Source organism: Coptis chinensis, chromosome 7 (genome assembly GCF_015680905.1).
Source record: "Coptis chinensis isolate HL-2020 chromosome 7, ASM1568090v1, whole genome shotgun sequence".
Lineage (NCBI taxonomy): Eukaryota > Viridiplantae > Streptophyta > Magnoliopsida > Ranunculales > Ranunculaceae > Coptis > Coptis chinensis.
Window position 1 is genome coordinate 21,347,053 of NC_141462.1, and position 24,991 is coordinate 21,372,043.

The 24,991-nt window shown below is 36.1% G+C and overlaps 2 protein-coding genes and 1 long non-coding RNA gene across 5 annotated transcripts; 1 reads left to right on the forward strand and 2 right to left on the reverse strand.

Annotated features, from left to right (window-relative positions):
• The first annotated feature begins 4,555 nt into the window (after nt 1–4,555).
• Nucleotides 4,556–12,166, forward strand: LOC147486581 (E3 ubiquitin-protein ligase At3g02290-like). 3 transcript variants are annotated; one of them, XM_086570676.1, is made up of 6 exons: nt 4,678–4,792; nt 6,264–7,754; nt 8,545–8,758; nt 9,903–10,341; nt 10,501–10,610; nt 11,878–12,166. In XM_086570676.1, the coding sequence occupies exons 3-6, from the start codon at nt 8,639–8,641 to the stop codon at nt 11,902–11,904; spliced, it is 696 nt and encodes a 231-aa protein (XP_086426802.1). In that variant the 5' UTR covers nt 4,678–4,792; nt 6,264–7,754; nt 8,545–8,638; the 3' UTR covers nt 11,905–12,166. The 3 variants fall into 3 exon arrangements, 2 of the variants coding, with proteins under 2 accessions (XP_086426801.1, XP_086426802.1); XM_086570675.1 differs by lacking the exon at nt 6,264–7,754 and having other exon boundaries at nt 4,556–4,792; XR_015201064.1 differs by lacking the exons at nt 9,903–10,341; nt 10,501–10,610; nt 11,878–12,166 and having other exon boundaries at nt 4,655–4,792; nt 8,545–8,680.
• Nucleotides 12,167–19,564: 7,398 nt separating this feature from the next.
• On the reverse strand, nt 19,565–20,844 carry LOC147486582 (uncharacterized). The gene is made up of 3 exons (XR_015202805.1): nt 20,640–20,844; nt 20,436–20,495; nt 19,565–19,995 (listed from the first exon to the last, which is right to left on the reverse strand). It is a non-coding gene; the product is annotated as an uncharacterized LOC147486582 (long non-coding RNA).
• Nucleotides 20,845–22,534: 1,690 nt separating this feature from the next.
• LOC147486583 (BTB/POZ domain-containing protein At2g24240-like) lies at nt 22,535–24,551 on the reverse strand. Its single transcript, XM_086572501.1, has one exon. It carries the CDS (start codon nt 24,227–24,229, stop codon nt 22,898–22,900), a length of 1,332 nt encoding a protein of 443 aa, XP_086428627.1. The 5' UTR covers nt 24,230–24,551; the 3' UTR covers nt 22,535–22,897.
• Between the last annotated feature and the right edge of the window lie 440 nt (nt 24,552–24,991).

The following is a 24,991-nucleotide window of genomic DNA, read 5'->3' on the forward strand; positions in this document are numbered from 1 at the left end:
TCCTCAACTTCAATAGATGTGGGTTGTTGCTCTTGTTCTCGAACAACTCTCTTTCCTTTTACTTTAACTTCCACTATCTTTCTTGTCTTCAGAATAATAAGGCAACATCAATGATGGGGACCTCAAATTTGTTGTCTTCTTCTTAACATAGTTATAATCTTATGTAGTGGGCCAGTCATTTAAGTCAAACATTTTCCCTTCTACATCTTCTGCCATGCATATATATATAAATTCATCTTCACTATATGTGGAATAGTCCACAACATGTGGTATTTCACCTTGCCCCTAATTTCCATCATCACTTGAAATGACATCCAACTCATGCCAATTTACAAAAATATGTGTGAACCCATTTGCATAAACTCTTGCATATTCCCACATGAACAACACATCTCTATCTGTTTAATTTCTAGACTTGTTTTGTTTCCACCACCATGCAACCAACATATTTCCAATACATTTCCAGATGGGACACCAAATGCTAAAGTGATCCTAGCAACAAGGTTTATCAAACTTGCGTAATCATAATCCTATTCCTCGTAATCTACATAATGTCCACCAACATATTTCATATATTGTCCATCCTCTACCCATTCATCCCAATGGTGACACCTAAGGATCCTAATTGTGGCCATTATCTGCACCAACGTAACCAAGCCAAAACCAAAACAACAATCAAACACAACAACCAAACTTTAAAACCATGATATCAATTATAAAGCTATCAACTTTAAAACATTTTGTGTTTGAGTTGAATGAAATAAACTGACTTTGACATGAAACAAAGTAACGAAGCATGATGTTACAATGTAACTAAACAAACTAAAGTAACTATGTAAACTAAACAAAGTAAACTTTATCAGACATTGATTATATAATTTAAAAAAGCCTTAGAACGAAAAACCCTAAATTTCACCTTGAAAATAAGGCACGTGAAAATTACCTTGATTGTGAGATTGTCAATTTGAGTACGAGATCGTGGATTCCAGTGTAAGAAGTAGTTGTTTCGAGGTTGAGAAATGGATGTTGGAAATTCAGCAGACGAAGAGAGGAGATGGGAAATAAAATTGAGAAGCAAAATAAAACCCTAAGTTGGGGGTTTTAATCTAAGTTATTGGAGTGGGCCATGTTTAATTAGGGGGGAAAACAACTTGCTCCCGCAAATTTCTTGAAAGGGTAGTTTGGGTATTATTTGCTCCCGCAATTTTCTTGAAAGGGTAGTTTGGATATTATAAAAAATATGAACAATTATGTTAGAGGTTTGAGATAGATTGAGGGGTATAATTGTGATGATTCAAAATTTATGGGTTAAACACAAAACGCTACATAAGTTTGGGGGGATAACTCAAATTCACCCTTCTTCAACAGCAATAAAAGTTTGCTAACTAGTAAAACACGTTTCTCCCATTCATCCAACTCCAACCCATCACCTCTGTAATAGAGTGAACCCGTATTTCTGAAGAAAAACAACGGAGAACTATCGTCAATGTAATATATGGGTTGTCGGTCTCCAATTGTTTTCCAAAATGTCAAACAATACCAATTATGTAGATTTTGCCTCAATAGCTACTACAATACCAAATTTTGGAACAACATTACAGAAAACCACATGTTATGGAATAATAAAAGTTGTGGGCGGGCTAGGAATAGGGGTCCAAGTTTCTCTATTTTAATAAAAAAAACATGGTTACATGAATTAGGAAAACAAAAATAAATAAAACTAATATTATTATATTCAAAAGACTTGTTATAGTGAAGGTTTGCGCTATGCATGATTCCTAAAGGTTTGTGAAATGCCTCTGCCTTTGATGGTGTTGGCTTCCCACCTATCATACACCATGAATGTGGCAACACAAGTTATTCTAACTTGTAGTTTAATACTAATGTGAGAATCAACATGAAAACCAAATCTAGGAAAACAGGCAATTTCCTAACATGAAAAATCAAGTGTGTAAAGTAAGCAAAAATTAGAATGAAACAAAAAGTGGTAAAATGATTCGGGATTGTAAGAAAGTTTTAGTAAAAATATAAAATTGGATGAAATTGTAATTTATTTAAACATATTTCATATCTCAACTGACATTCAACTAAACCCATATATTACATTTCACACTACACTTTTACAAATACAAATCAACACACATCAAATAAAACCCTGGTGTTTTGTTGAATTTTGAAATTAGATGAAAAATTATATATATTTCACATCACATCTCATTATTTAAGATTTCAACCAAGCCCAAAATACATTTCACCCAACTTTCTAAATACAAGTCAACAAACTAAAAACCCAACCCAACAATTTTCACAACATTATTTTATGAAATGTGAAATAAACTGCAAAATTTGAGTGAAATTGGAATGAGACAATAAAGTTGGTAAATGCTATAGAGTTGTCTATTTTGTTAAAATATGATATGTAATTTAGGTTTGGTTGAAATGTAAAATGAAATGGAAGCCTGTTTGTTTTCACGTTTCAAGCATAACATTAATTGACAAGAATAAAGAAAATGTTAGGATCAATTTTGACAATAATTGTTATCTTCTAAATTTTTTGTTAAAAAAAAAATGTTTGTGGGAAGACTATTTAAGAAAGAAAAAAGAGAATGTTAGGATCAATTTTTACAATATTTGTTATTTTCTAAATTTTTTGTTAAATAAACTAAGCGTTTGCATTCAAATTCAATTTCGAGCAGAGAATTTGGTTGTAAAAATGGTTATTCTCACGTGTTGTCAAACAAAGGCTGCGGTGGATATATTGAGGTTTTGACAATTATGGGGCAACAAGTCACCCATATAGCTAAAATAAAAAGTTCAATCGTTGTGCATGTTTTTAATGGGACAGGAAGAAACACATATTGAAATTCGATTGTGCTAGAGGATGGTGTAGAAAGAGACCATTTTGCACTTACTATAAAGAAGACGAGTAGGAATTGGACTGAGTTTCACTCTTCACCTTTGTGATGATATGGTTCGGAAACAGTCTATCATTACTTACTCTGTAATTGAATTTGTGGTGTCTGAAATTAGAACAATGATTTGGTTTGATTTTATATAGTTTCTCTTGTAACAAAAAATGAAGTGTCGTTCACGTTAAACCTCTCCGATGCCTAAAATTACTTAAATTTCATTCAGAATATCGAGAAATAAATGTATCGCAAAATGCAAGGTTTTCTAAAATGGAAAGTCTCGAGAATAATTTAACAAATCTAGATCTTCTAAAATGCAAGGTATTTTTTTCTATTCCCAAATATGCCAAGTATTGCCATATCTAATATTTTTTAGTGATAGTACAAGTTGGAATGATCTCTCTATTAATCTCTTAAATAGTTGTTCACTATCAATAAAATTTTCACTTAGAAAAAAAAAAAAAATAGTAAAACACACAACAGTGGGCATTGCAAGAGAGTATATAGTATCTTGATGTCTAAATCTCCATATTTTAAAATTGTATTATTGCACGAATTTGCGATTGTGTTTAGGTCTTATGCTTCTATTGACTACCACAACAGCCTAACCAAGAGTCCGAATTTGTTTCAAATGGTTTTCTTTGGTAAAATCTATTCAGAATAAAATTTTTTATGTTTGACTAGAAATTGAAATTTGACATCTGTCTCAAAACAACAACAAAAAAAACTACGAACTAAAAACGGTTACCAAAAAAGAGTAGTGGGTTAATCAAAATAACTAAAATTCATCCAAAATCTACAAATTTCCAATTAAAAGTGAGATGAATTTCTAGAGAGACCAAAACAATATGGAAAACATCAACTTCAAAAACGGAAAAAAATGTATGTTGATTACAACTAAAAATACTTTAACAATTTAAAATGCATCTCGATAATTTTGAATATCATGTTTAAGTTTTGTTTTGTAATTCAAATTGTGAAATTGTGAAAGGACAAATGGGTTTTTATAAGACAAATTATTTGATTTTATCTTGGAGCCCATAAGTGGCCTCGATTGACACACAATCACCATTTTTTTTTTTTCAGTATTATTTATTTTGAAATTCAAACAAAATGAAAACTCAAGTTTTTCACATGTTGTTAAAATTGCAAATCCCATTGGTCTTTATCTAGACAAAAATCATAAATGGTTCCCATAATATTAACAGCTAATTTCATTTTTTTTCCCAAAAATTATGTTTTACCCATAATACCCCAATTTTACCACCAAATTTTTTTTTTCCTTCAGTTATTCTTTGTCAATCCTTACAAATTGAAAACTCAAGTTCAAAGTCTAGCAAATCCCATCAGTATCTAATATGGTTCCCATTATTAAACTTGTTCTTAGCGAGGTTTATCTCATACAATTTAGAATTGTTTTTATTCTAAAACAAATATCAATATATATATATATATAAGATTTTAGTTTGTAACTGCTACAACTAACAATTACGAGGAAGTGAAGAGTGTAAGAACAAAATGGGAGGTGGTGGGAGAAAGAGGGGTGTACTTGGTAATATATAAAGTTTTATTTCTTTGTTTTTAGTGCTAGCTGTTTGGCTGGACCCGTTGGACATGATGGGTGAACAAATTCGGACTCACTAGGAACCCTGTACATATGCTATAGTCACTTCCACCTGTCTACATACCCTTTTCTTGATTTCCAGAAACACCCTCAACAACGAAAATGAAACTCCTTACATGCCCTCAGCAGGCACAGAGAGAGAGAGAGAGAGAGTGTAGTATCTACTATCTAGTATCTCAAAAAAGTCTTCCTTCCTTGAACAGTTGAACAAAAAAACAAAGATGATCCTCGGAACAGCTGATATTTACTGTTAATCAAGGTCAGGCCTCCACATCATAATAAAGTTTTTATTTTTATTTTTATTACTTTTCAGTTTTGTATAGTTTGGAATTAAACAAAGGGTATTTGTTATTGTGTCAGAGAAATGTAAAGATTTAAACTTTATTAAATAATTATAATGCATTATTTGTATGTATTCTGTATACTGATGGGAAACTTATCTGTGTTAATTGGAATTGATCTCTCTGAGATATTGTGTGTTTTGATCTGTTGTACTCGGGTAGTTTTTAATTTTGATGACTTATTCAGTTATTTGTACAAGATTATAGCCTATAGGTTGTGTTTTGACTTTTTGATGACTTAATTAGATGATCCGAGTCGAAAAAAAATATTTCCAGGTTGGGATTCATCTGTTTGCTAGGAAAATAATAGTTTCAACAACAATGTCAGGTGCATAAAATATGGTATAGAAAAAAGTTTGTATATTTAGCTTGGTTAAGAAGGGTCGTGGAGGCATTAGCAGTCATTCATATTTCCACTTACTAAATTTTAACTTGCAGATGGAGACAGTGAGGGATGAGGGGACAGCATGAAATTTTATGAAAGTATCAGTGTGAAAATAAATAAACTATCACCCCCAATGCTCAAATTCCTGGCTCCGTCTTGCACCGCAATTTCAATTACATAAAAAATGTGTTGCTAATATTATTTCAGCATGGAGGCAATGATAATTACACAAATAAAATATATTTTTCTTAAGCGCAATGATTTGCAAACCGAAGTTTGCAATCTGAGTACGACAACTTGTAAACATCTTGATTGCAACTAAAAAAACTGGGAACATCTTCCCGTGGCGAAGACACAGAAGATTTCTAGCATTAACCACTGGTTGTGGGGGTAGATAGTCTGTCCATTTATATTATGAGCTAGTTTCCTTCCGTTATTTGGTTTGAATGATTCTGAATTCTAGTTGGGTGGATTTGGTAACTGCTATTTGTTCTAAACCATTGTACTTTTAAGGAAATTATTTGTGGCAATGATATGTATTGACCACTTCACACTATCAGAAATTACAGGAGGAAAATCTGTTTCTTTTTGTTTGATCTGCAAGAGTCTCGTGCAATCATTGAATTCTAAGCTGCACGTGGTATAGAGCAAAAATTTTGTAGAGCAAGATTTTATCTAACAATTTTGAATAGTCGGGTTTAAGGGGATTAGGGGTGTAGGCAATGGAATTGATATGACTCCAAATCAACCCTAGTTCCGTTGTTTGGTAGAGGCAGTGAAGTCATGATTGAGTTTACATCATTTTTAAAATAGTGAACATGGTAGTATGACCATCTACGAGGAACAAGTAAAAGCCACCTAGAAAAAGATTGAAACTACATTCTGCTGATGCCATACTCTTACTGAATTTGATTATTTGTGAAGCATAAACGTCGTCCTGTTTGTTGTTCGTAATTAGAGAACCTTGGAGACAATTACTTACCAGACGACAATTTTTGTTTTAGGTTCTATACTTCCGGACAAGGATGTTTGGATCATTATTTAATTGTCATAAGACAAGAGGATATGAAAGATTTAGGGTGGGTAGTCTACAACGGATTCTTTCTCCTTCAGGAACAGATACCTTCAGGTTTGGTCCTTTCTACTTAAATACACAAAAGAGATGGAAAAAACCCGTGGTTTCAGCGCAGACTCGTTTAGAAGATAGAACCAGAGATCTAAGACTTGATAAATTCACGAGTCAGCTAAAGAAATTGAAAGTAGTGCTAAAACTGCAAGAAATGAAGTCAAAGTGGAAAGGTCCTTTCATATCTGTACAAAGACTCTCAAGGTGGAAGAATATCGTCGGGCTGAATGTAGGGATAGGTATTTTCCTGCACAAGTATCCTCATATTTTTGAGATTTTTATGCACCCTCGTAAGAGAAGTCTTTGCTGCAAATTTTCTCAAAAGATAGCTGATTTGATCGAGGAGGAAGCTAAGGCTATTAAGGAATCAGAATTATTAGCTGTTCAACGACTGAAGAAGCTTCTCACAATCTCAACTAATGGAACATTACACATTCATGCTTTAAGGCTAGTAAAAAGAGAACTTGGTCTGCCGGAGGATTTTCTAGACTCGATCCTTCTCAAGTATCCTGATGACTTCAAGCTGGTAGACCTAGAGATAGTAGCCTTAGTTTCTAGGGATGAAAGCCTTGCTATAGCTAAGGTGGAGAAGTGGAGGGAGGACGAATATACGGAAAAATGGTTAAGCGAGTTTGAAGTAAAATATGCTTTCCAAATCCAATTCCCTACAGGATTTAAGATTGAGAAGGGTTTTAAGGAAACACTAAAGAATTGGCAAAGGTTGCCTTACTTAAAGCCTTATGAGAAAAATGAAGTTGTTCGCATCCGTACATGTGGTGGAATTGAACGCTTTGAGAAGCGTGCCGTTGGCATTCTTCATGAGTTCCTGAGCATTACAGTAGAGAAAATGGTTGAGGTTGAGCGCTTAGCACACTTTCGAAGAGATTTCAACATGGAAATCAATGTGCGGGAGCTTCTCCTCAAACACCCAGGAATCTTTTACATATCTACTAAAGGAAGCACCCAAACCGTGTTTCTCAGAGAAGCATATAGCAAAGGGCGCTTGATTGAGTCCAATTCCATCTCTATAGTTCGAAGAACAATGCTAGACCTGCTGATGCTGGGGCGCAAAAACAGCAAAGGATTGCGATCTGAGAAACTTAACAAGGAAACAAAACAGAATATACCTTGTACTGACATTCATAGGTTTCCTGTCAGTGGTGATTGGGTTATTCCCATCTTAGATCAGAATCTTGCTGACAATTGTGCTGATATAACTACAGGGGAGAAGCATGATACTTGTGATAATGGATCGATCTGCATTAAGGAAGGCTAAGTGAAATATGCATTTGTTGTGGCCGCGAGGCATGGAATGGGAGATGAGAGAGACTGTTGAGTGAGATGGGTCTATATTTCATCTATTGATCAGGTGTAGATACAGCAATTCTCTATACGTTTAAATCATTGATTAATGTGTGAGATGGTTTCAACGGAGAGTAAAAACAGACAAAGATCCGAGGGTCCTGGTGCCCTCAACTTCATGGTTATATACTAGTCTCACGTTCTGCTTCCCGTCCCATGTCCTCAATGTGTAGTCCTTCCAATTGAAGTTACAACTTCATGTAATAGTTTTGTTACTTGAGTTAGTTCTGAAAGCCAAACCTATCCAGATAATGTACTGAATAATGCACCTATTGTTAAATCGGGATTAAACAACTATTTGATTCAGTTTCTTCTTTTCACTCTTTGTTTCTTCAGTGTCATTGGATTTTTGTTGATAATGAAAATGTTAGATATGGCACTCCTTCTAAGCGTATAATCTATGTTCTTTATGTTCATTAGTTGTGGGCCTAAATTTAAAAATTTAATGAGAATCTGCGAATCACTAATTGTAAGTTCTGCTTGTTTATCTGTCAGGATTAGACAATTAGTAGGTCAGACTATCAGGATGAGCATAACTGATCTGGTTTGAGTGTTTTTTCCCAAATTGAGTTGGATGAAGTGACTGTACAGTATCTGTACAGTGCTTCATCTCATCACAGGTTTTGCTTGTCATGCTAAAAATTAGTAGGGTTTTCAGTACATTTCTTGGCTAATGCCAAGAGACGGCATGTTTGGTTATGTAATCACATTGATACTAAAGGCACTCTGCCCATGCTTATCTTCTAGCCCATATTTCAACTGCTTCAAATTGACTTTTTATCATCTCTTCTATCCAGGCTTCAATAGTAATGAAATCTCTGTTCAGTATTTGAGTGCCTGCAATACTGTTCTGTAGCGATCTCCTTTCTCAGATTGTTTGGAGGCATAGCAATGGGAGCTTTCTGTTGCTGTCCATGTGGCGAGGATACAGATGAATATTCTTATCCGAGTAGTTCTATATACAGACACTGCATATGTCTAAGATACTTCCTCCACCAGTTACTCAGTGGGGTATGCTCCGACATATTATGAATGCGTTGACGATCTTTATCTTTATATCTTTAATATAAATGAAGATTACCAAATGCTATGAAATGTTGGCTGAAATTGTGCCGTAAATTTAGTTATTTTTACTGCACTCTTCTTGCTGTTAATATCAAGAAGTTCAAATTTTTATTTTTGATAGAATGCTTGCTAAACCGATGAAAATATATTTAAACACTTTGAAAAAAATACAATTGATTTATTTCCACAGGTCATCGAAAATATTTCAACTATACGTGCTACCAAGGGCTATATTGTTTCAGATCCCACTACAATTTGTCCGCCTGTTAGCCTTAAAGCACTGGCGTTGACGATATACTTTTAGACATTTATCATTCTTTTGACTATTGTTTTCCAAGTTTATTTTTATGTGTTTATGATATGAAATTAGGATGTTCATAGTGATGCATACTCTACTTCTCAATAGCCCTCTGATCATTTGCTGCATAATGGGTTTCTGCTTGACATGCATTCCTTTGTGAGTGCATACTTCGTGTTTTTGTTGGTATTAAAGAAAGTATATTCATAATCGTTGAATCCTCCGACCCGTGACTAGTATTTTCTTAAGCAGTTGCCATGGAATCCCAATCATGCTAATCTTCAGACCTAAGTTACATCGACACGGATAGGTGTGTCCGTATCCGACACGGATACCAAGTGTTTACCACAGCGAAATAACAACAATTGAGGTCATACAATATGTGTCCGGTATGTGTTCAACACAAATTTTTTTTCAAAATATGGCATGTCCATGTAACATAGCTTCAAACTAAAGGTCATCATCCATTGGTTCAATATATTGCATCATTGAATCCTCATGATGCACAGAGAAGGCTCCTGTTAAGAGTTAATTAGAAATAAGATCCATTCCCTTGGTGTATGAAACTCTAATCAATCATCTACTGACATATACTCTTACAATGGTTTGACTAATTTTGTCGGTTTTTCACCTCTGAGTCTGAAAAAAATATGAATATATGTTTTAGAAAGTACATTTGCAATTCTTAGATAATGTCAGTCCTAGCTAATTCTTATTTCAAGGTATGGTTATAGTTCTAAGTCTGTCTCTAGTGGCTGGGATTTCTCACTTGACCTTGTCCTTATTTCGCAGTATAGTGCAATGTTTCACAGACTGGATGAGCGATCAATTGCATCACCAATCCAAGGCACCACTTCTTTGACAGCAACAGAGCTGGGCACAGCTTCTGACAATTCCCTAAACGCAATGTACTTTTCTGTCCCCAGACCAATGCCATATGATGCTGATCAGAGGCCTTCTCGCTTGCAGCGTGATGGATTGGTCTTCAGGCGTGAAAAGTCGTCGAGCAACTTCCAGGAGGAGTCGCAACCACTTAGAAGAAGTGGAAGTAGTTCTGGTGTAGAACCAATGGTTGCAGGGAAGAAATGGATTCGAGTTGATTCTGAAGAAGAGTGCAAAATTGGCAGTTCAGAGTCTTCAGAAAAAAATGTATCTGCAAAAGTATCACAGGGATTAGCTTATACGTTTCCACCTCCTGAGGATGAAGATGTATGCCCGACGTGTCTTGATGGTAATTTCACTTTTTGTGCCCCTTTCAGTGTTCTATTATAAAGAAATTGCTACTGTAAAGGGGGTTTGGACACACTGTTTAGACTTACATTGGTTTTCAGCATTTATTCACAGTTTGGTTTTCAGCATTAATTCACATTTTTTTAATCTTTCTGTGCAGAATACACCCCTGAAAATCCTAAGATTATTACTAGATGCTCCCATCACTTTCACCTAGGTTGTATATATGAGTGGATGGAAAGGAGTGAAACCTGTCCACTCTGCGGCAAGGTACCTACTAAACTACTTGGCTACTTTTGTATTATATGTGGTTGTTGAAGAAGCCTTTTCAATATTGAGCTAAATTAATTTGAAATAGAAAGGCCTTTGCTCTAGAAAGCTATGATCCGTCACATGAAATCAGTTAATTTGCAAATATTATTATTATTATTTTGGTGAGAGGTAAATGACCGATATTAATTGTTTGAAGGATTCTGAGATGATTGAATTTGAATTTTCACCTTGAACTTGTTGTAAAATTAAGTGTACTGATACAACATAACTTACAGGAAAAATATGACTACAATAGACCTCATAGGAGACACAAAGCCATATGTCAAATAAACTATTCTTAAATGTGAAATTTGTATCTCCTGGACTCCTACATAGAAGGATAGGTTGATTTTCTTTAGCATAATCCACGGAAGTATATGATGTTGGGGGCCAATACTAGTATATGCTAAATTGAAATTCAGATTGTTGGATTATTGGTTGTTGATTAAGGAATTTTTAAAGTCACACTAGAATGTAAAGTACAAAGAGATAATCCTTAGAGCTCGTGAGTTATTCTTTGATTGAGTTATAGCTTTCCTTTTAGCGCCTTAGAGCCGTAGCTTGCTTATGTCCTCTGTAGTTGTGAACTTGCTTTACCCATGACGGGCAGGTCTGCTACTCAAGTTGCGGCTCTAAGGCTTGAGTCATAGCTTTCCTCGACTCGCAGTTTTGAAGAAGCTTGTAATGAACCGACACGTGACCTGTGGGGGTTGCTTCTCAAGTTGCGGACGTGATCTTATGTTGTGTGCCCAATGATTATTTGTAACTTAACCCTCTTTTGTATAAAGGGAGTTGAGATATCTTTTAGGTGGATGAGACATTTGGTGTTTAGAGAAAGTTGGGGTTTTGAGTGCCTCTTTTCAGTCTTTTGTGAGAGCTTTAGGGAAGGAGAAGATCTTGGTGATACTCTGATAAAGTCTACACCGTTTGATGATATAGTAAGAGGAAGATTTGTGAGTTATTAAGGATTTTTGGAGGTTTTATTGAACCACTGCGAACTAAGTTTCACTTGCCAAACCACGTAAACCTTGCGTTCATCGTGTGGTATACTTTTACATTCTTTCATTGTTTGTTGATATCACACATCCATACTTTCTTGTGTTGTTTTCTTCGTGCTTTTTGTCGCTTCTGCAATTTTTGATACAAGCACAACAAGACTGACTGCTGTCTTTCTTGCTACTTCAATTGAACTACTCATAATATTTTACTTGCGCTTTCATTATAGGAAATGGAGTTCTGTGAAAGCCCCTAAGCTAATATTCTGGCATCAAAGCAACACCAACACCTGCGGAGGTGTTCATATGACTGTTCATACGATTCCGCCAGGTCCAGACTGTAAATAAAAGATCTTCCGCTGGATGGAAATGAACTTGCAGCAGAGAAAAACATGGTTCTTTTATGTATGTTCTGTGTGGCGTCTTGTTTGTGTTGGGACCAAGTGATCAAAATCAGGTCATACGAATTGTAATCACACGTTAAAATCAATTAAAGGTAACTGAGCTACATAACGCAAATGCATTTTTTTTCCGGTTGTTGCAGTTCTCCTACTAGTAATTACCAACATAGAAACTCTATAGACCTGCACAGTGATTATAGTACCAAGCCTAAGAAGAATATAGAGCCCTGACTGCCCCATTAAGCTCATCGTCCAGATCAACAAGGAAAAAGCAAAATATATGATTGCCAGGCCTTTGTCTGATAATGATAATATTGCCAGGCTCCGAATGTTGTAGTGGCGTCATAATATCCTTCCCGTTCAAGTATGATTTGGATTTACCAAAATAGGGAATAGTTTGCATTTTCCCATCGAAGATTCAAACTATTATCTGCATCTACATAACTACGTCAGGGAGAAGGATTTAGAACTTTGCTCCAGTTTATATGCAGGTGACAAGCGTGTGAAGGTAAATTTGCAGAAGGATTGTTGAATAATTCGTGAGCTGCAACCTTGGGTCTATGTTCTGACTTCTGAGTGATAGAAATCGGAGAAGAGTTAAAACATAGGATAAGTGAAAATTCGTGCGCAGCAACCTTCTGTCTGTGTTCTGAGTGATAGGCTGATTGCAATTGGAGAAGAGTGAAACTTATTTTGTATGATAAGTTTCAGTTACGATCTGAGTATCTCATAAACTGATGGCTTGCATCCACAAAATCAACCTAACATTAAATAGAATAAAGAAAGAGAAATTAGAGAAACATTAATTTCGTTACAGAAGTGAATAGAGTCAGAATGAAGAAAACTTTGAGGGGTAGCATAGCTGGTCCGGCTTTGGGTTTGCTTCCAAATGGTCACCAATCGATCCCCTCAAGGTCACTGGTGAGGCAGTACCTGGTCGAATTTCCAGTCACTGGTGAGGCAGTACCTAGTCGAATTTCCAGTCAGGCCCGGGATTAGTCGAGGTGCGCCTGCATCCCTTCTCATATGATATTGATCCCCATGAGCCCCTGTTGTTTTCGCAACTGCAAGGGCCGTCTTTCATCCAACCGCCAGTGGAGAGCAAGTGCCCAACTCGAGTCTCCAGCGAGAATCGTTTTATATAGATGTAAGCTGGCCTGTAAGTTAGCCAAAAAAAAAATGAGAATGAAGAGTTCTCATGGGAATGAAGGTAACATGGTGTAGCACTAGATCTATGTTGCTGATGCACAGCAGAGCTAAGGATTCGAGACATACTTATGGGCTATGGGCTTATGGCCTGGGCATCGCCACAATTGTGCATGGAAACTTCGATGGAGTTGTACCAACTGCTAATGCTGTGATGCAGGTTAGGTTCTTATGGGCGCCTATATGGTGTCATACCCTAGGTGCCTGTATGGGCGCCACTGCGCCAATACTATGGGTTATTCGTTAAAAATTGACAGGCGTTCCAAAACATGAAGGTGTAAATATTGGTCCCTGAAAAGTATTTGTTTGTCACGTGCGGGCAATGAGAATGGTCTTCCGTGGCTAAAAAGTGTAGACAAAATAAGGAACTAGGACCATATCTACTAAATTTGCAATGAATATTCTGAACATGAGATGTTAAGTTGTAGACTTGTAGTACTAAATGCTCCGGATTTTATAGCCATTATCCCCCCAACTTGTCAGTTCAAGAATGGTATAATGTATAATAGCGTTGTGTAAAATATGGGAATGCATTTAGAGGATCAGCTACCTCTTAAAGAATAAGGACCGAGTCCCACTTTTAAATGGATACTCTATTTGAAATACGAATGAGAGCCTATGATAGGGTGGAATAGTCATTTTTTGATAATATTTTTGAAAAATTTGGTTTTAGTGCAATATGGAGGACTTTTGATTAACTAATTGATTTTATCGATTTACACCCCCCATTGGAGATGCCCTTAAAGAATAAGGACCGAGTCCCACTTTTAAATGGATACTCTATTTGAAACACGAATGAGAGCCTATGATAGAGTGGAATAGTCCTTCTTTGATAATATTTTTGAAAAATTTGGTTTTAGTACAATATGGAGGAACTTGATTTTACAATGTCTTACAACTGTTTCCTCCAAAGTTTTACTAAATAGATCTCCTCTTGAAAAGATCATCCCTGAAAGAGGGCTTAGGCAGAGAGATCCTCTATCTCTCTACCTTTTCATTTTAGTCTCTGAGACTATGTCAAGGATACTAACACAAGCTGAAAATATGGGAGATGCTCAGGGCATTAAGATAAAAAGGAACTCCTTTGCTATTACTCATCTCTTGTATGTAGATGACTTGATTATCTTTTTAAGAGTTACTCTTGAAGATAACAAACACTTAAAGAATATCTTACAAGACTATTGTGATTCCTCTAGACAACTTATTAACTATGATAAATCTAGCATTTTTTTTAACAGAAATGTTAAATTTAAGCAGAAAAGATTTTGGAAGATGAAACTTTTTTATCCTAAAGATAAATATTTTGGGGTCCCTATTATGTTGTCAAGGAAAAAAACTGAGGATTTTGACTACCTTGTTGATAAGGTATATGGAAAAATTAAGGGATGGAAAACCAAAATTATTTCCCATGCAGGGAGAGCCACCCTGATTCATTTTGTGGCCCAAGCTATCCCTATTTATGTCATGTCCACTTATTTTCTTCTTGTCTCCATTTGTGACAAGATAGACAAAGCTTGTAAAAATTTCTTCTGGCATGTATCTCCTATAATTCTAATAGTATTCACACCATTGGGTGGAGCACCTGTGTAAATCTAAACAAGTGAGAAGTTTAGGGTTACAAAAGGCTAGAGACATGAACATTGTTATGCTAGCAAAACTACCTTGGAAAGCTGCCATTGATTTAGATTCTATGTGGACAAAAACTTTCACTAGTATATATAGAAATTAAAAAATTGGATTGGTGATGTACTATTTCTACATGGTAAAACTTCCTACTTTTGGAAAGGAGTTCACAAAGTGTTTAATCTTATCAGTGGTGTTCTTATCTAGGCTATTGGGGATGGTGTTACAACGTTAGTACTTATTGACCCCTGGCAATGCAAAGATGATATGATATTCCTACCACTCTTCAAGAACTGGGAGTTGATAACCCTGAGCTTGATGCTCATTATGTGGCTAACTTTTTTATGACTAATATAATTGGAATGGATGGGATATTGACAAGTTGAATAACCTTTTCCACCCTTTCATAAGTCAGAAAATCCAAGAGGTGGTGGTGAGACCAATTGGTGCTCAAAAAGACAAGATGAAGTGGTGTGGGGATGGTAAAGGGGTTCTGCCTATGAAGACTGCTTATTACAGATTCCTAATAAATCATAAAAATTGGGTAGGACAATTTTCTAATTTTAGCTCCAAAACCATTTCAAGCATTTGGAAATCATATCTATCTTCTAGTGCACATTCAATTGTTCATATGGAAACTTTATAAAAGATCCTTGCCTATGGGGGACTTGTTGTTGAAAAGGAAAATGCATAGAGACTTTGCATGCCCTTTCTACTTGAGAACCATGTTGGAAACAGATGAACATCTTTTCTTTGGATGTGAGTCGACTATAAATGTTTGGTTTGCTTCTGTCCTAGGCTTTAGAATACAACTTGTTAGTGGTGACAATGTGAGAACATGGTTGGACAAAATCATGCTGTGGTGTTCAAGTAAAGAAGAGCACATTAACCAGGCTAGTATTTTTTGCTGTGTTATGCTTCACTATATCTGGGAAGTCAGGAATGAAGCAAAGTTTGAACACAAAATACCTAACAGAGCTAAGTTGCTAAGGAAATGCTCCACTATGGCAGATAAATATTGCTTCCTAGTATTCAGAGAAGATATTTCTAACCCTACTACCAATATTCCTATCCATATATGAATAATTTGGATTCTACCTTTCCAGTAATCCTTAATGATTGCATATTGATTCGGTTTGATGCTGCTTTCCACAAGGACACTGGATGGGCAAGTACATGATGTATGGCTTGGAATGATGTAGGAGAGCTAGTCGGAGCAGCTGTTAGGAGATATAAAGCTACTGAACGTTAAGAAGCAGAAATGGTGGTGACAAAAGTGGCTGTCTTACTGGCCTGCTTCCTAGGTAGATATAACTTTGTGTTCTAATTAAGGAGATTGTGCAGAGGTACAATCATAAAAGCTTTCAAAATGGTGGAGGATGCAAGTGGCCTTTGATTGCTTTACATTCTTCTGTAACAAAATTTTTAAGTAACTTAGAGTCCGCGTCTTTTAATTGGATCAATAGGACTGTTAATGGGGATGCTTATCAGTTAGTTGTGTGGGCTATCCAACAACTACTTATGACATATCTTCCAAATTGTATGTTGGAGATAAACTATGTTCCTTTGTTTTTATAAGCTTAATATAAGTAGGATTATCGAAAAAAAGAAGAAGAAAAGAATGAGAGGCTCCCAAGTTCTAACTTGACGTGCACGCCTTTTCACAATACAAAAACAAGCCTCGAGACATGCACCTAACTTGTGTCTGAAATCAACATGTGTCACATTATTTTATGGGTCATGTGTTGGGCACACTCTGGCCCAAGCCCAACAATTAAGTCTAATAGAAATAGTCCAATACACCCGACTCCCCACCTAAAAAGGAAAACCGAAAAACCGGATACAATCTTTTCTAGCCGGTTATCATCTCTCTTGGGTCTCAACCTAACAAGGGAAACCGTCATTTTTTCTCGAGTTTTCTCTCTTGTTCTCATCTCTAGAGAGAGGTCTACAATTGGGTGAGAATGTTATTCCCAAGGAAGCAAGATCCGAGTTCCTAGAGGCGTACAACTTGACTCGGTATAAGTACATTGGTGGGTGTTACAATAGTGGAATTTAAAAGTTTGATGATTTATTTTGGAATTTGATGTATGTTGATGTATTTTGAAATTTAATATGTTGACTTGTTTAATTTTGGAATTTGATGTATGTTCAAATGGAATTTGTTTGATATTTGATGTATGTTCAAGTGAAATTTGTATTTGGTATTTGATTGGAATTTGATGTATGTTAAAGTGGAATATGATTGGTTGTAAATTAGGGATTTGAAAGTGCTTGACCAAAAAACAATTTGAACTTCACAATAAATTTGGTCCAAACAACCAAACAATCTCGCCTAAGAGAGTCCCCAAACGACCCAATCATATCGTCCAACAAAGTCCCTAAACGACCCAGGCCAGCCATGTCGTCTAAGGCAAAAATCCGAGACTTTGGTCTCAAACAACATGATCAAATTGCTTCATTATATACTCAAACAACTTGACGACATCGTTCCAAGCCTACCCGAGAACTTAGTTTCAAACGACACGTTGAGACTGCTTGAGTGTACTCAAACAACATGACCACATCGTTCCAAGCCAAAAACCCGAGAACTTAATCTCAAACGACATGCTCAGACCACTCCACTATATACTTAAACGACCTCATGAAGTCGATTGGAAGTATATCACAACAATATTTGGTGGTCGTTTGGGTCCCGTTATAGTGTTACACTTGTGATTGTGGACTTTCAAAGATTTAAATGTTTATACTTTGAAGTAGGTTTTTTTGTGTAAGCACATACTTAGATATGCTAAGAATTATCAATAACACATTTGATTTCAATTAAAAACATATTCCCATTTTCAATTTTGAAAGACTAGTCGTATCATCAAAATTTTCACTTCCAATTTTCTTCACTTTCCATTGCAACTTTTTCACCTTTCACATCTCCTTTCATTCCTTTTTCATTTTTCTAATTTTATCTCTCATTTTTCTTCTCTCATTTCTCTAAGTTGTTGTTGAACCTCATCTTCATATTCGTGTTCTAAATAGTTGGAGTATTCCATTTAGTGTTTTGATTAAGTTTGATTGAGATGTGGAGGAAAATTTTGTTTGTTGAGTTTTCAATGTGGGGAGTGTATGAGAATGATAAACTATGGAGGCTCTTTGAGGATGAAGGGTTGCAATAGGTTACCTTGATGTAATTGGGGGAGTGCCCAACACAAAATATGTAATGACAAATTTGTAATAATTCTATTTTGTTTCTGGAGTGTGCTCGACACAAAATGGGTCGTGCCCAACACAAGAGTGTTATTTTATACAACATAATTATTCGGTTCAAAAGGGTCATCCGGTCGTGTTTATCTTATAAGGTTGGTTTTCTTCAAAATATGTTCCTAAAGACCGGTTCATATAGGGCCTTGTTGAATTAAAGTTAGCACTCTCTTAGGTTCAACTTTGTTGAAACTGGTTTCTAGTCACGGTACAACATTTTAGATTTATCTTAGGAGTTCACAAACGGAAACGTGGCATGGGCATTCTCATTTTTTAACATATTTGCTATGGGCACTTTCCATTTTGTGTTGGACGGACCCAAAAAAATATATTACAAAATTTGTTATTAACCCCAACTACTTCACGGTAACCTGTTGCCAACCAGTCCATGCTATCTTCATTTTAAAACTATTCCATAATTACCCACAATGATGTCACTCTGCCTTGAACCAGTGCTATTAGTATGAAACCCCAACCCTGCAACTAAGCCAGCTCAATCACATGTTAAACTCCAAGCACCAAACCTTGTTTCAGGTATTTCATTTAATAATTTGTGAGAACAATCGTAACTCATAATGAAAACATAGCTGCAAAGGACCTTATTATAGAGTTAGAGATCATGAAAACGTTAAGTTGACAGTATCGCTGGCAACATTTGTCGCACTTTGTTACAGTTTTACACTTGCGCCAGAAAAATTTAGGAGCTGAGCTGTGAATTGCATATCCACCGTCCAACAAATATGGCATACCCACATATATCTGATCGTAGCTTAAATGTCGGTAATGCCATTGTGAAGGGAACATTTGATCCTGTCATTTGTTTAATCAGAACACCTGTACCTGACTCTTGGAGAGATGCTTAAACTTGAAGATCAGGATCCAGGTCCTGTAAAATTATATTAGATTAACAATTGGCAGCAGTATTTTTCGCAATCTTTGCCTGTACATATACTCATCTCAAGTGAAAACTTCTTCCTCTACCACGAGAATTTTAGGGATTTCGAGACCGTTGGATCAAATCAATGGTCTGAAAATAAAAACAAAACGAAAACAAAAGAAGAGAATATGGGTTTTTTTTTTTTCAATAGGCGTCCCTATGAGGATATCCTCGTGGTAGACGAACTCTTTTTCAATATCTGCACGACTGCACCTACAGGGCTTACAGGATACAGACAATAAATAAAAAAATCCATGGGGTATTTATTTATTTATTAATTTTTCTACTGTAGGTGTTGTACGAGTGCCCAATGGTTGGGAGTTTGATTGTTTACACAGACATGTAGATAGGAAAAGACTAATTAAAAGTTTAAAACTGTTTCCATTTGCTGAAAAAGGAACAACCAAATCATCTTGCTGGATGCATCAGATTACGGAGACAAAGAAAATGGAATAGTGATACAATCATCAAACAGAAGCTAAACACTATGTATGGCAACTACAAAGACAGCTACAGCTACAACAACAACAAATATACATAGATAAATCAATGAATAAATAAACAAATTGGAATTGCATTCCTAAACTTAAGCGTAGTGAAGCTAGACAATTTGACAAAAAGAAAACTTCCAAGCTCCTAGATCCTAGCTGAGACTTACTCTGCAATTAAAATGCTTGAGAAGTCAGCATTTGAAATCATTTTGAACACCACGTACTACAACAAATGGGAGGCTAACAAGATAATAAGCCAAATCCCACTTTAAACATTTACCATTGTGCCTTCGACGAGATTTAAAATCGATAAACAGATTGAAAATACTGTACAGGAAGCACAGAAGAACAATACGTTATCTCGAAGACATTGTTCACTAAATAATACTGGTCTCAGTCCAGCTTTTCCAGAACCCACATTCTCTCAATAATAGCCTGCAAGTTTTGGAAAACAAGAAATATAATCAAACTGTACTCTTACCCAATTCCAGCTTTCCTCAATGGCACAATATCTTTGTCAGCCTTGTCAGGTATAAACACCAATGCTAATAGACAGCACCTCGCAAGTGGTATAAATCATAGTAGTAATGGTTTTGTGTAATTCATTATGCTTATGGTCAATTGCCAATACGTTATTAGCCAAACCAGGACAGACGCCAGATATCTGCATTTAATATGTGAAATCACAGACCAGGTTTGCATCAACAGTTCTCCCCTGAAAAAGACTAAATCCTTTTGCTCCAAACGTCACCTCTGGTTCGAAACGAATGGTAGTCATACAGAGATGGCAGTTAACATGGTAAAATTAGTGAGTATTTGGTCAATCTGGTACCTAAGAAAACAAAACATGGAGACTATAGATTGCATAAACATACCTTCTTGCTTGTTTCTTGAAGCTCCCCAGCAAGAATGAACTCATCAAGTATCAAATAAACCTTTTACATAAATACATGTAGATATCATTAACAATGGTGAATATCTAAAATTTATGAGAAAGCTCATCTCAAAGTGCAATAAGTTATGTCACAGCAATGTACAGTCTAGTTTAATATAGATCCATAAGAAGCTATAGGACGAACCTTGTGGAAATTAAATACCAAATCTAGCCCACAGACATTGCTGAAGAAATGATCCAATATTTCAACAAACAAATGAATACTCTCCAAATACGCTAAAAAAAAAATACTCTCCAAATGTAGTAGAGTATTCATTTGTTTGTTGAAATATTGGATCATTTCTTCATTTGTTTGTTAAAGCAGTTGTGGATAGATATTGGATCAACATGAAAGGGCCCTTCATTTGTTCTCTATTAGCATCTATATGAAAGGGCCCTTCCACAAGGTTCATCCTATAGCTTCTTGTATTAGATAAAAAAACAAATAAAAGGGCCTTTCAAAAAGGGCCCTTTCATGTTGAGGGAGAATACCCCGAGTAATTATATACAGACCTATTACTAATTTGATCCACTTAACTGACCTACTAATTAGTACTTATTTATTTATATCGAAAGGGTTCCTATAACTAAAATTATTGAGATAGTGAGTCACAATAAGTGGCGGAGCCATCTAGAGGCCAGGTAGGGTGTAGGCCCTCTTAATTTGGGACAAAAACTAAATTAGTAGTACTTGTTTAGGCCCACCTAGTAATTTAAAATAAAAAAAACTACTATTCAAGCCCACCTAGGAATTAGGAGGAGGTTTGGTTTGGCTGGGTGACTCTATTTATACATTTGATGGAGTCATTTTTTGTCAATGCCAAGAAATAGTGGACTAAGGCTTGTTTTCCCAAGTACTTTTACAAAATAAAACAAAGGCCTTTGTGCTCGAAAATAAATTAAAATAATTTTTGGAGTGAGCATTTTGAGTCAAAGAGAGGCAAAGAAGAAACATCACTGGTAGAAGTATGTAGTGGAGGTCATTCGGTCACTACCTCAAATGGGTTCCTCTTAGCACTTTACACTAGGCTCCCCTGGAGAAATTTCCTAGCTCCGCCACTGGTCGCAATAGCAATAGTAGGCCGTTAAGTAGGTCCAAGCAGCAAAGCTGGGGGAGGGAGAGGCCAACTGCATATTGTGGGGGCAAGGGGGATACCAACCTGTTGGAGACGGTCTAATAAGCTGTGCATATAGAAGATCATGATTTATTTTCCTTGAGTTGTACAACTATTTATTTCGGCTTTTCTAGATTTGATATCCACGAAAGCCTTTTATATGAGGGTCTTCTAAATTCTTTTTTGCCAAGTGAAAAAAGGAAACGAAGGACTTCAATAAGGGACTCCCTAAACTTGATGCAAGCATATATACCTCGATACAAATCAATAGTTGTCAGTTAGGGAGTCGCTTAGAATTGTCCGTGAAGGATCTGATCGATGATAACTTTCGTTTTTTAAGAGGGTAGTTCCTTGCCATTTCTCCGAAAGTGCATGTGCAAAAAAGACTTGTCTGGTTTAGTTGATATGGTTATGGTCAGACAAATGATTGTCCATTTGCCCAACTAGCGGAAGTTGGCAGCCTTCACAAATTATATAGTCTCATGTTCAGACAGGAAAACCAAAATAGCTGGAATAATGCCTTCCCTCAGTAGGCATATATTCAACTTAAACTCCCTCAACATCCACACTTTATCACCCAGCTTAGCAGTTGCAACTGCTCACATGAAAAAAGTACTTTGTTAAAGTTTGTTAAGACTCCCTTATCTGCGCCAAGGGCCCAAGGCTGTCTTAGAATCTTATCTATTGAATGGCTAGGAATAGCATCAAGACTGTGGAGAAGAAATCCTAACTTTAAATAAAGAGCAGGTGCAAGTGAGAGAGAGGGAGGTGGGAGAGAGAGAATGAAAGACACAAAAGATTGAATAACAAAGACGAGGAAGTCTAAAGAAAATTGTCCAAGAAACAACCTTCAGGAGTTCAGGTGCTAGAAGGCCCTTTCATGAAACAGATAAAACAACATTCTGCAATTTATACTCAATGACACTGGTCTCACAAATATGGTATTTTTCATTCATTTCTGAGTTACAAATGCAGGTAACTATAACAAGCTCAAAACTTAAAATGCGGAAGCAAAAAGCTTTAATACTATATCAAATACATTCTGCTATCTAATTATCCCGAATTCCAAAACAGGGATAGCTAAGAAATCAGATATCATTCTTTTCTGAGTAATAATATGAACAAACCCTGTACAAGCTCACACTCTAATTTACTTCAAATCTGTCAAACTCTTCAGCCCAAAGCTGAATTCCAATAATCTTCTACTATTAGTTAGAGAAAAATAATCTCCCTATTCCAGCACCACAATGAGGTAAAGTATAGAACAAAGAATTGTTCTTAGACTAAATCACATAATAGGTGGCGGCGGAGTCTCCCATATGTCAAACACATTCTCCTCACTATGAAGAGCAAAAAGGCGATCACCACCAATTGAGAAGTCACAGATTGAACCTCCATAACCCCTTCGGAGCCTGGATGTTAATGCCCAATCAGGTCCACTGAACACTGAAATACTGTCATTCATCGATGAAAAAAGTTGTCCCTCATGCAATGCCAGCTTAGGATAACATGGTTCATCAGGCATTTTCCCCGCCATCAACCGACTCCTTGAGCTCCATCTTACACTTCCAACTGTACTCCTTAAATCCATAAATCCCAAGTCCTCATACTCATTCACCACACAAATTGAATTAGTCTCTTCCATGGCTATAGCATCACGAACTCGCTTCTCATCAATAGTTATAGGCGCCCCAATATCCGACCAATACCAAACCATCCTCTTTTCTCTAAAATCCAACAAACTAATGTAACAGTTATCTTTCCTAGGAAACAATGTAGCAACCAACAAACAGTTAGTCCCATTAAGCCATTGAAGCCTATCGGCGTCGCCAAGGGACCAACCAGGTGACTCGTAAAAGAAATCAATCTGTTTTCCAGTAACTTGATCCCAAACTCCAATTCCATATTCATTACTCCTTCCTTTACAACTAGCAAAAATCTTATAATCTGGACTAAAACTTAATGCACCAGCAGTAAAACTTTTAACCTGACTTTCATGACTTACATGAAACTTATACCTGAGTTCACCATTTGAAGAACTAAATAGTCCCATTCCACCATCTCCCCTGCCTAATCTCTCACAAGCACTAATCACAATATTCTCTGAGTCAATCCACCCAACATCATTAACTCTTTGGTAATCTAAATTAATTGGTGGATGCTCTTCAAGCATCCAATCATAAACATGCACCATACTACCATGAGCAACACAACAACCACCATCTGGACCCGCTCGTATCGCTGTTCCATCGCCAGGCGCTCTTCCTGTTATCGAACCACCTAAACGAAGGCGGTTTCCATCAAACTGTCCCCATTTCGCTGCCCTTACATGATCAAGTAAGCCATAATAAAGAGCTTCTCTATAAAGTAACTTCTCAGGCACTTTTGCAGGAATGTGAAGTTCCCCAGTTCGAAGAAGATCAAGAAGGACAGCAAAGCAAGCTGGATTTCTATCAAAGAAATACTCATTGCGTCCATCTTCAATAGATTGAAGGTTCCAATTATCATCAAACATAGCTCCAAAAACAGAATTTCTCCCTGCATTAGCTATAGTTGTAGCACTTGTCTCAAAGATCTTTCCACCAACATTGAATTTGATTCTATCTCTTTGAATTCCCATTTTCTGAGATGCTCAACTTCAAGAAATGAATCAAATGGTATATAGAAACTATTGATTAAAATATACCAAAAAAGATAAGTTTCCAATGAAATTTAACAACAACAACTCAGAAAAGAGCAGGATACTATAAAAAAACAGAGGATATTGTTTGATGAGAATTGGAATGAAATTGGAAAAAATGAGATCTGGGTATTGAAGATTAATGAATTTGAGAGGTGGGCTTCCATTTATATTGGAATTTGGTCAAGTGGAATTCAACAAAATGGAGCGGGTAGGATTCAAAATTGACTCTCTCTTTATTTTTATTCTCTCTCTTCTTCTTATTACTTTGCTTTTTCACATTTTTTGTATATTTTGTTTAATTCCTGTTTTGTCCTTTCATGTCATTTTTCTCAAGTTGTGTCCTGTACGAATAAATGTGGTCTAATTGTCTAAATAAAGTCAGCTCGCTCTGTCTCTGTCTCCTTGCCTTGGAAGAAAAGCACAGGATATTGCGGAAAGAAATGTGGATGTTTTTGATATTTTTTTATTTTCATTATTCAGTGATCATTGATCAATATGCGAAATTATTAGTTATGATCGAGGACTAGTCCTTTTCCTATAGAGAAATTGAAAGAAAAATGGAGAAAATACATGTGGAGGCAGACTTAATACTTGATCGAATTTAATGTAGCAACAATTGTAGATTAAACAGTGAAAGTTTGTTCAGATTTAAATAGTCATTTACTTCATCACAGAGATGTTGCAACAATTTCCAGGTTT

Bases quoted from the DNA above. Each gene is read 5' to 3' on its own strand.
- LOC147486581 (XM_086570675.1), top strand. From the start codon at position 8,639: ATGGGAGCTTTCTGTTGCTGTCCATGTGGCGAGGATACAGATGAATAT. The intron at 8,759-9,902 runs GTATGCTCCGAC...CTTATTTCGCAG, and splicing joins TCCACCAGTTACTCAGTGGG to TATAGTGCAATGTTTCACAG. The intron at 10,342-10,500 runs GTAATTTCACTT...CTTTCTGTGCAG, and splicing joins ATGCCCGACGTGTCTTGATG to AATACACCCCTGAAAATCCT.
- LOC147486583 (XM_086572501.1), bottom strand. From the start codon at position 24,229: ATGGGAATTCAAAGAGATAGAATCAAATTCAATGTTGGTGGAAAGATC.